Source organism: Amblyomma mixtum, chromosome 5 (assembly GCF_055824585.1).
Source record: "Amblyomma mixtum isolate Tamu chromosome 5, ASM5582458v1, whole genome shotgun sequence".
Classification (NCBI taxonomy): domain Eukaryota; kingdom Metazoa; phylum Arthropoda; class Arachnida; order Ixodida; family Ixodidae; genus Amblyomma; species Amblyomma mixtum.
In genome coordinates, this window is record NC_143016.1 from 37,626,737 (window position 1) to 37,639,610 (window position 12,874).

General features: G+C 45.9%; 1 protein-coding gene across 1 annotated transcript in view; it reads left to right on the forward strand.

Annotated features, from left to right (window-relative positions):
• The first annotated feature begins 3,625 nt into the window (after positions 1 to 3,625).
• The window catches only part of l(2)05287 (WD repeat-containing protein l(2)05287), a 28,761-nt gene continuing 19,512 nt past the window's right edge, over positions 3,626 to 12,874 (forward strand). The window contains exons 1-6 of the mRNA XM_089544028.1: positions 3,626 to 3,810; positions 5,119 to 5,248; positions 7,873 to 7,938; positions 8,928 to 9,036; positions 10,277 to 10,463; positions 10,788 to 10,895. Of these exons, the coding sequence (XP_089400154.1) occupies positions 3,725 to 3,810; positions 5,119 to 5,248; positions 7,873 to 7,938; positions 8,928 to 9,036; positions 10,277 to 10,463; positions 10,788 to 10,895 (686 nt within the window). The 5' untranslated portion in view covers positions 3,626 to 3,724. The remainder of the gene's footprint in view (positions 3,811 to 5,118; positions 5,249 to 7,872; positions 7,939 to 8,927; positions 9,037 to 10,276; positions 10,464 to 10,787; positions 10,896 to 12,874) is intronic.

Here is a 12,874-nt window from a genome sequence, read left to right on the forward strand (position 1 = left end):
TGGACCCACTTTAGTGAGGGCGGGTGAAGGGGAGGGGAATGAGGCCATCGAGGGAGCCTTTTCTTCAGCCACGTTAGCGACGTTCAGCCAACGTCGCTAACGCTGTGTTTAATTGTGATGCACATTGTCGCACTCTAAGCCCAGGTTATAGCATCAGGTAGGGATACATTTAAGAAAGGATAGATGGAAACTCTCGGCGACAGACTTCGTAGCGATCACTTTACGGAGTTATGTTGTGATCCAACCGGAGCGAGGGCGTGGCTACTGATCGGGTGCCACGCTCTTTTCTCGTTCACATGAGCACTCCCAAAAGCTATGGTACTCTTTTTTGGTGTACCAAATTATACCTTTATTTGTTATGCGTGCAGGCAAAGCGCTGGTCCTCCGTTTCTTTATCTCGGCGACCATTTCTCTCGCGATACACATCTTTAAATATGCAAATGACTAACCCGAATTATTAATTAATTACTGGTGACCAATCAACAAATAATTACTAATTATTTATTAACGACTAATCACTTATTACCAGTACATAATTAATGGTTAATTACTGAATATGACATACATATGTCACAATGAATTCAGTCATTTCTGGTTATGTCGTATACACCACTGATGACGTCATCGGGTTGATTGACGCATTCAAAGCTATAGCCGCGCGAATTGCAACTTGGCACTTTCAGTCGCGGCGCTTTCAGCGATGCCAGATAGCGTCACCACTACCCTTCAGCGGATTGATTGAATAACTTTTATTTCCATCATAAAAAACGTTCATCCCCGCCTCCGGACGGCACGCAGGCCTGGGAGACGGGTAGTTGCGCGTCCGCGGTTAGAGGCTAGCTGGCAGTCGTTCACTGGCAGCGGCCTCTTCCGCCGGACGGATGGCGGTGCGCTGGAGCTCATTGTCTGTACTTCTTAGCACTTTCTTGCAGGCTACCCTACTGTCAATATTTTTGCCCTCCCCGGGAGAATTTGGGCACAGTTCCCAAATGATGTGGTCGAGGGTTCCTCGATCTCTCGTCCGACAGTGTGTGCCTCTGTCATGCGACCTCAGGTCTGGGTACACGTGGTACGCCCATACCGGGTTCATAAATGTAGCCGCCTCCACGCCACGGCTTTTCATTCAGCGGAAACTCGATGTGGTGGTGGGGGTGAAAACTTTTAATTGCTGAAATAGAGTTTGGGAGCCACAGAGTGGCCCCGCTACATGGTCGGCGTCCCTAGTCCGGGACACCGCATGACAATGCCCCGTCTCTCGCCCGTTTCACTAGAGCCCTTTCGGACTCAAGCGAGGAGCAGTTGAGGAGGGCAGTCTCCCATGCCTCTCTGGAAGGGGTAGGGGAAGGGGGGAGGTGGGGATTTTGAGTACATGCCCACACCATGTGGAAGATATCACAGGTCTCCCCACAGTGCGGGCATCGCCCATCCGTGTTAGGATCGTAATGTTTTAAGATTGCAGGACAGAGTAGAGTACCTGTCTGCAGACGCCTTAAAATTCGCTCCTCCGTCTTACTCAGCCCCTTTGCAGGGGCTGGGATAAGGCGGTGGTTGTCGCTATAATGAGTTATTATTTCCCTGAATCGCAGCAGCGGCTGGTTAGACTCCGAGCCAGAGGAGCTTGGATGAGGAGCCCGGTGAATAAGCGCTCGGGCAGCCGCGTCAGCGGCCTCATTACCTCGTAAGCCCTGATGGCCAGGAGCCCAAATTATTCTTTTCGGTGTTGAATCAGTGGCAGACCGTCTTAGAATGCAAGCAGCTAAGGGGGAGATCTCCCCTGCCAAGTAATGAGCGCATGCTTTTCGGGAGTCCGTAATGATGATTCTCGATTGGCGTGGGCGGCAGCAAACGCTATCGCTACTTCCTCGGCTCGCATTGAATTCGGGGCTCGAAAAGAGAGTCCATCAACGTGCATTTCCTGGTGAACGACAGCGGCCGTGTAAAATCCCGTGGGCGATGGCCCTGCTACGTCTACATTATATACACCGGGTCGGGACAACACCACCTAGCCCGAGCCCGCGCTTGTCGTCTGTTTTCGTGCATGTCGGTGTCCATGTTACGGGGGAGCGGGGAGACCCAGAGCATATGGCGCCACAGTACTGGGATACGCTCCGCCTCCTCTGGAGTGCAGTCGTGTTGGATGTGTAAGCGGTTTAGCAGGCGGCGCCCAGGGGCCGTCTACATGAGCCGCGTGTATTGGTTCACGAGATGGGCCTCCCTCAGCTCCTGGTAGGAGTTTAGCACCCCCAATGCCTTGAGTTCGGCATTAGAGGTAGCCACCGGGAGATCCAGGGCTCGCTTAGTTGCCTTGCGGATGATGGCGTCTATTCGCGCCTCGTCTTGCTTAGTAGTGCGGAGATATGGCACGGCGTAGAGGATCCAGCTAGTCACGAAGGCATAGACGAGCCGAAGCGCGTCCCCGCCCCGCTTGTTGGAAACGCGGCGGATCATGCGCCCTACCTGTTCGCCAACTTTCACTCCCTCGATCTCGTCACAGGTGGTTCTGGTTTCGCATCACGCGCGGCCAAACCTGGTAAGTACCACTGCCGTACCTACCACGTACGCAACAAAGGGAACAACAATAAGCAAGCTTTGTGCGCGGTTTCATCGCAAACGAGCCTCCGGTTGAGGCAGGAGAATTTTCAATAGTGTCGTCCCATTGCAATGCAATGAACCCTAGTTTTGAAGCGTCTTTTTCGAAGACTTTGCTGGTCTCCTCATGCAGTTGACATGAGGTGTGTCGTGAAAAAAGTTGGCAGTGGCTTATGCGTGAGCAGTGACGTCAAGTGGCTCTGCGCCGGTGGCAGCAGCGGCGAACGCGCGCGGCGAAGTGCGCCAGTTCGGCGCAGTGACGTCACTCGCGCATGCGCAGTATGGTCGACGGAAGGAGCACGCGAAACGGCGAGACTGTGGCCAATGTAGCTCACGCTACAAATTAAGAACGGCGAAAAGACAAATGTCAAGGGGAAAAGAAAAACTAGAACTTAAAAACCCTGAAATGAAAATTGGTTTTGAGGAAAGGAAACGACGAAGAGGTGCTGTACGCAGTGTTTTATGGAATAATTTCGACCATTGCCGCGGGAACTCGATCTACATGTTCTAAGCATCCTTAGTAACTTCGATTTATTGTCCTGTGCTGCTGATTTCAATAATTTAAATCGAATTAAACGTCCCGGCTCCCGCCTTTTTTTTTTTTAACTTTGCAAAGGGACGTGCCACTCCAGTCGTGTCATGTATTTACTCGTGTAGTAGGGCCATTTTTTTTTTACCTACACTGGCTACACTAGTGTAGCAAGTGTATTATAAAATTCATAAATAAAATTATGATACATTGGCTACACTTCCTGCGCATTGGCACGGAGGTAGTGCGGCTCTGCCGAACGCACCATATCATTATTGTCATCATCATCATCACAAACTTAAGGTGGCGGAAATCAAGGGAGGGGTGAATTTCGAGGGGAAAAGGATAGACAGATTAGACATTGTAAGAGCGAAAGGAAAAGAAAGGAAAAATAAAAATAAATTAACAATGGGGGAAGTATAGGCTAGGTGGCGAAAGCTACCGTCCGGTACAAAGAGTAAAGCCATTATCATCCATCCATCTATCCATTTATTCAAGTTTTATTCATTCATCTATGATTTTCACAAGCACCCATGCCGCGTGCGCGTCGGTGTGTATGGTCATGGTAAAGTGTTGGTTTTGTCGGCTCAAAACTTCACTGCTGCTATGACTTACAAGAACGAGTTGTCGCCGCGCTGCAAAACAGGAGCAAGCTTAATCAAGCACAAAGGGACATTCTCCTACGATTCCAAGTAAGCCCACCTGTTACTGTACTACACGCTCGACTTGAAACTTTCGTTTTTCGTTGACTACACCACGATGGCAGCTTCGTTTGAAAAGCTCAGAATTGGTTATGAACACGAAGGACAGTGACACCCTCATGGCAGAAATTATACAATGAGCACACCGCATGTGCTACAAGCGCACAAAATCCTGGGGAGTCGGTTGCAAATAAATGCAGATTCTCTTGCGCTTCTCCACAACGATGTGTGTTCGGCTGCCGTACGTGTTGGGTCAAAGATTGACTGCATTTGCGACAGTAGACACGTGCGGAGGTGCTGTCACATATGAACTATACTCCATGCACTACGGAGTGCATTCACACTGGAGGTTGCTCTATGCACTACCATGTAGCACCATCTAGGAAGAGCCTAGTCCAGTAGGTATTTAAGCTTTTTAAACAGATAATTTATCTCCAAAACCTCTCATAATGCAACCTAAGGGGTAACCCGCGTCCTGAGGGGAGGGGTAACTGATTTATGTGCAGGTAATTAAGGAGACTGCAAAATTGATTTCTAGACAATGGTTTAAATAAAGATTTTGCTCAAAAGTATTTCGGAATGCACCCTAAAAGTGAACACAGCTGCAGTAGTAAATTAAATTGCGTCCTTTTAATGCTTCATTGAAAGAAAAGACGAAAGCATATCAGTAAAAAATGGACATGAACTGCTGAATGGATTTGAACGACTATCTTACGCGTTCAAAGACAGAGCGCTAGTCCATTGCCGTGGCTTGTTCGTTCTCAAGAGCATCTCAGAATGCAACCTAAAAGTGAACGCATCTCCAATGGTAAATGAATTTGCATGCTGTTAATGCTTCGTTGAAAGAAAAGACAAGGAAACACATCAGTAAATAGCGGCCACAGGCGCAGAACCAAAAATAGTCCGCTGACGAATGGCGACAAGTTGTGTCGTGCACATAGCAAAATCCATTGTTGGCACATGTCGTAGTGCACAGAGCATCATTCGTCACATATTACCTGCAGGCAGCTAGCCGGCACTGCTTTGTTCACAAGGTTCACAGGTTGAGGCATTGCCTTCAGTGTCTTTATGTATTGGCTGTTTTGTCGTGTCATGCTTTAAAACCAGTGCTCCTCTTTGATTCTTCTTTGTGCAAAAACTGTGCTTTTAGTTCGTGTCAGTCCAAAGCCGAGAACCTACTTCTATTACTGTTCTACCTCCATTTGGTCATGTTTATCTGCAAGTGAGGCTCCTGGCGTCTCATGGAAAAAGATGCCTAACCTACTGTTCATTGCAAACACTGCCCTATTGTTTTTGCAGGTTTTTTCTCATCCCTAGTGGCACACGTGTGAAGGTTTTCAGCTGTGCAAGTGGGGAATGTGTCAGCATCTTTAGTGAACACAGCTCGGAAGTGGTTGCAGTTGTGAGAAACCCGGAGAACTTGGTGCAGGTAAGCAGTTTAGGAAGTTCGTTGACTTCTCTGGGGTGCCCAGGCTGTGGGGTTCGTGTTCTTGTGTAGGTATTCACCGAGAACACACTACCAGAGAGTGCGAGCGTTGTCGCAGTTAGTGCGCCATGTTCGCGGTTGTCTCATGCTGGCTCCTGCAGTATTAAGTTCGCTGTAATGCACCCACCCAACATTGTCAGTTCTTTGTAATTTTTTTTTGGACATTGTTAAGTGTGTCAGTGTCCACTTTTCTTTGTGGAACATTCAGTGCTTATGAAGTTTGCACCAGAATTCTCCCGCGCCGTGATTTACCACGCTGCCTGTTCAGTGTTGCAGTTGGGCTGCCATGCCAGCTTGTACTGCAGCTTGACATCAAAGCTGGCCAGTTGCGTTGCACTCCAGAACGTGCATGATTTCCAACATTTCCTAGCAGTTAATAACTGTCTGCTACTCATGTGGGACACGTCATGGAGAAACTTCACATGATTAATTGTCCCAATTTCAAAACTGGTTCCACAAAAACTCGTATTTCAAGTGGCTGCAGTCCACAAACTGCTGGAGCTTCACAAATGCTGTTTCAGCAGGAAAAGAAAGTATCTTAACTGCTTTATTTGCAAAACAGAATGGTCGAACAATTCTGTTGTGCTCGCAGCTTGACCAGCAAGCAGTCCCAGCAAGAATGCTTCGCAGTTTTGATTGTAGCAATGTAGCGCTGCTTTGAATGCACATGACCTGGAATCTACGTTTGTAGCAATGTGATGTGCAGTGATTCCTTTACATTCTTTAGTAACAGGCCACTCTCAGTAGACAGATGGCAGTTTAAGTTTGCAGAGCAAATAGTCGTGTCTGAAATTATTCACCTGTCCAAAAATGGTGCTCCAGGCCGTCGGCAGCCTTGTGCATGACTATTGAGCTTGCCTACTTAAAATTGCATGCTTTCATAGATTTGTACACTTTAATTTCTTCGCCTGTTGCAAAACTTAAGCCATGCACTGCACAAGAGAGGCCTCAATATTGGTGAATTCAACAGGTGGCAGTAGTCCTGTACGTTGCACACCACTCTGGCGCCTCCTCAGTCATACGAACAGATGTTTTTACAAAGCCGAACCTGTCCCACGTGTGTATTAACGGGAGCGCGTTAAAGACCTTGTGTTGCAGAAAAGCAGGTGGCGGCATTGTAACACGAGAACCTCCAAATAAAAAATCTTGTGGAGAATCGGGGAATCAAACCAAGCTCTTTCAGATTGCGAGGCGAGCATACCCAGAACACACTATGAAGCTCGTTGGTTCGAACTGAATAAAAGTGGACCTAGTGAATGTGTTGTGTTCTTAGACTTCGTGAATTGTCTCTGTAATTACGTGAGTGATTAGGAGTACGCGAATTTTGAAATGGGACCCGATAACAATCTTGTTCTACTCTATAAAGCATTTCATTTGACTGCCATGAGCTGCTGCAAAGCAGTGCCATCTATGTTGTTGAGATGAAAGTAAATGCAAATAGCTTTTGCTGAGTTACGATAGGTGGTGTTATGACCGTGTTCAGTTTGAGTTTGGGTTTATGAAGTTCTACTTTCCAAAGCGACTCAGGCTGTGAGAGACGCCGTTGTGAAGGACTTCAGTAATTTCGGTGACCTGGGATTCTTTAATGTGCACTACACTGCACATGGGTTGTGGATTTGAATTTGTAGGACTGGCACACGAAACCTTTGAAGATGTCAACTGCTCTGAACGTGGGGCCTGATGATAATGTGATGATTTCACCCCTGTGGGTGGCAGCGTTGGTGCAACCTGTGTGCCTGATGTTTTCTGCGGGTGTCAACCCTTGTGATGTCTGGGAACCAGTACTGCTCATGAGATCTGTACCCGCCCATGAGATCTGTACTGCCAGAGTGTCTGTGATGTATGGGAGTCAGTGTGCTGTTGTGGTTTAGGAATTTGAGGACACAGACCTCCATTATGGCCTCTCTTTCTGTCTTTCCTCTTTCACTCCAAACTTTTTCCCTTCCCTTACTGCAGTGGGGTCGAGGTGTCCACCTTTCCTCTAAAATAAAAAAATGTGTGGTTGAGGTGTCCACCTTTCCTCTAAAATAAAAATCACAACCAAGAAAATTCAGGGAGGAGCATCCTCACTGCAGCCTGTTCCTGATCTCTTCAGGTGGGGGATGGGCTATTTTGAGAGACCCCCTAGTGACTCGGAGCGATTTGTCCAACAGGCAAGGGGTTGTGCGAATGGGTGATGGTGTTGTGTTCCATGGACACCCTGGCAACGCTGCAACATGTGTTCCACTCTTAAAGGCGAAGCATAAGCCTCCTCCACTTTTTCTTTTTTGTTTCATCCAGGTCATAGGTGCATCCACTCAGTCATATGCTTTTACATTATCTATGACAAGATGGGAAAGGCGCTCATGGTTGAAAGATTGCAGGGAGTTAAATGCTGTGGTTGGCTGCGGCATCTGCGACTACCAGCGTGGCGAATGCTGTGCCGATCGCTAGTGTTCCTTGCTGATGACGTCATGTGAATACCTTCTATAAGGCAGGCTTCAGGCCATGCTTTGAACTGTGCATGGCCCCTTGAAAAGGAGGTTGTGTCATTTTAATCTGATCTATTGCACTGCTGAATGTTTCAGGTGCTCAGTTGTTCTGATGACGGTGTTGTGTTCAAGTGGGACCCTTCAGATGGCTCTGTCCTTAAGGTATGACCGCTGTGTTGTTTTAGTATTCTTTACGTCAAGTCGAAATGTTTTACAGAGTTGGATGCGTGGCTACACCTAACATGTGCATAACAAAATTTTATAGCAGAAGATTCTTTGCTTTATAACTTTACCTGAGCTAAAGGATTAGCGTAAATGCTAGCAGAAGCTTACAAGCAAGATTATTTTTTGGTGGAAAAAAGAAATACATCCATTATTGAAAAGTGGGCATTGAAATTTGGTAGTGTTTTCAGAGTTGAAACTGAAGCGACCAGTTGAAGTAGGAGCATACTACAAACTTGATAGCTGCGGTAACAGCCTCCACTCTACTTTTGTTTAGTGTTGGTGTGTATAAAATTTGGCTTATGAAGGCGTAGCCTGTGCCACACCTGAATATCCTGAATGCAGCAATACATTTTCAGCTTTCTATTTAAACAGAGCATTGCTTAATTCCTGAGCTTTTAATTTCTTCACTGTAGCTGAGTAGCTGAGGTCCTTGCTATTACCTGCATATTTTCTTTAGCATTTTTGTCTAAATATGGCTAGCTATCTGTGACATCACCATTGAGGGCTTCCTTTTTATCGGTTTTATTCATTTTATTTATTACATGCCCTGCCCAAGCTCATTCGTTCTCAGGATTCCGACTAGGATGTCACTAACCCGCTATTTAACCTTAAGGTTAAATGATAATGGATAGAGAAGCACAGGTATGCTGCTGATGTGCTGCATGTCCTGCGTTTGTCCTTGCATATCTCTTGCGCTTAAGGCCTGTCTTTCAGTGCAGGAGTGCAACTCTTTTGTAAGCCAGTCATTTATGTGCGCACTGCTGTAGTGTGGAGTGTATGCTGCACGTATTGCACATCGGGTTCTTTGCTAAAGTGCTACTTGCTCGCTTCCTCATTGCTTTCATACTAATTAACAGCAGGTGTGAAGAATTCGGCATGGCTTTCTTGACGCTGCCTTTGTAAGTTATGCTATATTCTTTCCACAGAAACATGAAGTCTCTACGTGTGGTGTTGAGGGAGACACAGTGTCCAAGGTAGCAGGCTTCTATGCTCCTCCTTCTTTTTCTTCCTGGTTTGTTCTGACACGGCAAGCAGGTGAGGATAACTGCCTGGCATGTGTTGTCGCTCTGTGCTTTAGTTGCATGGGGATGTGCGAGTGTTAGTTTATAGTGAGGATTTCAGGGAGTGGGTGGGCTCAGCTGTACAGCGGCAGCATCCACAAAACTGCACAGGTTATGTGACACTGGTGACAGCAGTGTCCAGAAGCTGTAACCTGATTTAGCAGGAGCTTCACTTTCACTCACAGAAGTGTTCTTTGCACACGTGGGAAATGCCGACCAGGCTTCACAAGGCACCGAATAGTATTCCGAGTAAATAATGAAGGGTTAATTTTCTGCAGCTTGGCACACGCCACAATCTGCCTTTTTTTACAGAGTAGTATGTTACAAAAATTACTCCTCAATACTGATAACTGGTGAACTGGCATGCGGACAATCCTATGCCCTCCACAGATGTGATCCATTTCCACAAGGCCCCAACTGCACTCTTGAATTGGCGGGGGCATAGTTTAAGCTGTTGATTTCACCTCTCATGAACATGAACTGCACATGTGCTGCCTTTCTGGTAGCAAAACCTTTCACTGGTGCAAAATGCCTGTAGCGAATTTGTTGGCATAAGGGACTCAGTGAAAGCAAAATTTAGCATGCTAAGGGTGAGGCTGTCTTGTTCAGGTTTCCTGGTTGGTTCCGAAAAACGGACCTTTCTCCCTGAGTGAGGTGATTGCCTTTTGTTTAGTTAGTGTGGGCTCTGCTTCTCAATGGGGGAAGCCAAGAAAGTTATGACTTGAATCGCTGGGACGAGAAGCAGAAATTGACAAAAACCACTATGAATACAGAAGAGGTGTAACTGAATGGTGCGAAGAAATGTTAGGTAGGTAAATAAACTTTAAAGGTTAAAACTAGGGGAACGTTTCTTGAGGCTTGTGGGTGGGGTCCTCATTCCAGGGCTCCACTGGCTTGAGCTGTCAAACGGGCCTGTTTTATAAGGGCTCTTTGGTCTTCATAAAACAAGCAGTGTTTGCAATGGTCGTTTTTCCAGGAACATTGCCTTGTGAAGGCTGGTTCTTGTCACTTAGAAACTAGAGAATAGCTGGTTTGAGATGCTATCGTGTTTTGGCTTTTACGTTCGCTTAGTGATGCATTGTTTTATGACTACTTATATACTGTCTTCATTTTTGCTTGAAAATAACTTCCCAGGCCTGCAATATTTAAAGAAATTAGCGAGGCTCCGTTGAAGCAGTTGAAATTTATATTTTTTTTGCCGTGGCATTTGACAGATGCTGGCCACAGGACACTTCAGTCGATGCCTTGTGGTGGTGGAGAGGGCCAACTGCTGGCCGGGAAGGTGTCCCTCACAAGCTCCTCTCCTGTTGCCTTCAACTCAAATGGCGGTTTCTACGCAGCCATATACAAAGCCAGGCTTTTCGTCGGCACTCCTGGATTGCCTTCTCAGCCTGCAGCCGCGTACGAAAATTTTCTGTTTTTGGGATCCAGGAACACCTTTTCTTTTACAGCACCAGTTGTTGTGGCTGTTATCGTGCCACTCATGTCACATTATGTGACGCATCTTAGTTTTTTTGCACAGCCCATGAGAGAACTAAAATGAACTACATACAGGCCCTATTCTTGTGAGAATTCAGTGAATAGAAATTGAAAACATTTTAATTATCCAAGGAATGCTATCGTGGGAAACTATACACACGATTTGGTTTCCCAATGTTTTTATTTAAGTCTTACCTATCTTAAATTCACTGTATCTGTGTTTTCCTTTTCTTGACATTATCACAGGTTTCATGCCATGGGCCACAAGAAAAGTGTGCAGTTCACGTGTGTGGCATGCCACCCCACTGAGGCATCACTCGCCACGGGTGACAGTCTGGGGCGCATCACCATCTGGTAGGTGTTGGCCTTGCCATGGGTTTAGTGAAGCCATTGTGACTGGCCTTGTGTTCAAGGCGCTCCTCATGATCTATAACCACAGGGCAGATGTGCTGTCTGTTACTTCAAGTTGGCCTACCTTTTCAGTGTTTGTGCCAAAAAAAAAAAAAAAAAAGAGTTCTTTAGCATACCAGTACCACTACCAATGGGCACTGGCTGCACGTGTGCCACCTAAAAGTGGAAGTAGCTCCTGGTTAGAGCAGTTATGATTTGGGGAACATGGTAACGGTAAGCTTAGATTCTCTGGGATCTTAATGGGGCTGCAAAGGGATGTTGTTTGCATTAAATGCTGTTAGGAGAAAGTTACGCATTGCTGAGCTGCACACAGTAACCCACTGCAACGAGACACCTTATCTGCCTGATGTGCAGTTTTGTGGGTGGTGTACAGTGAAATCCAGTTATAATGAGCAGCATGATTCACTAGTATTTGTTCAATCTATGAAATAGTTCAGTATAATCAAATTCATATATGAAGAATATCATTACCGAGTTCGTTATACACAAGATTGTGAACAGCCGAGTGAAAACACCAGCTTGCGAACGTGGTGGCCATCAGCATTTGGTCACTCCCGTGATTTTTGCCACACAGCATATTCGCCGGGTGAGTGCGGAAAGCAGAAGTTACAGTATCGGCAGCAACGTGTAAACTGCTGTAATTATGGCAGCTGCAGTAAAGCCAGAGTGCGCAATGCGTAAAGCATTAAGCTCTGCGGGTATGATGAAATAGCATGGTGGGTTAATTCCCATATATGCAGAGCGTCATTCTCTGCTTTATATTCATAGATCCCTGGGAGTCCTCATACCACTCCTGGCTCAGTGGTGGAGCGGTTAAAGGACTATAGACACCTAATTTTATTGTGCATGTTGTTCTTTCGAACGATGCATTAGACATTAGAATACATGGATTACCAGGTGGTATTTGCCTACAACCGCTAAGTAATTTATAATTGAATTTCTTCTCTCATGCTGTTTTGGTTTCGGTTTCGTGACCAAACGACGACTGTGACATCAATTGGATGTTTTGGTCACATGATCAGCAAGAAAAAATATACGGTAATCACGGATATGTAATTTTAATCCACTGTGACATTTAATCCAGCCTCATCAAAGACCTGGAATGACAAAAAATTACCTGTCAGCAATTATATAGCCAGTTTTTTATGCATCATGTGACCTGAACACTAGCTAAACATCAAAGTCGAAGTTCGACTGATGAAACCGAAACAGAGTCAGGAAGAAATGCAATTATAAATTATTTAGCAGTCTTACATGAATACTACAGGATGCTTTATGTATACAAAAGTCTAATGCAACGTTTGAAAGAAGAAAACACACAAGCAAAAATTTGGTGTCTATAGTCCTTTAAGCGATGCACCACTCCCCTGCACACAACTGTTGAAAGCGAAACAACCACAAACCATTTTAGTTTTCAGCATTGTGCAATGACTTCGCAAAGCCCTGCCTAACTTAACAATGCAGCAGTACACACGAGACGTGCGTGCATTTTCTGACTTTCCCACCATGTAGGAATACTCAGTGCTGGCGATCTTGATATCGTTAAAAATGGCCTGGAGGGAAGTGACAATCATGCATAGTTCCACTTGAACAGCGGACGTTTGCACACACAGGCGGACGATCTCGAGTTAGTCGTCAGTTCTTTATTTTACACCAATACAAAGTGTTTAGCTAATACTAGGTGCTCACCTTCAGTGCAAAATCTGACTTAATCATGCAATAAAGGAAACTTGTTAATGCGCTCAGGCTGACCACAGACAGAGTCCTCTTTATGGTTGTCATCTTGGCTCGACTGTGGTGCCGCCTGTAGTTCATGAAAGTCGCCAGTTTTAGTATTAAGCATGTGAGGACGAAAGTGTGCAAATGGGAACAAATAAGTATATCCTTTCTGGCACTGGTATTGGCAAAAGCTGACACAGTGT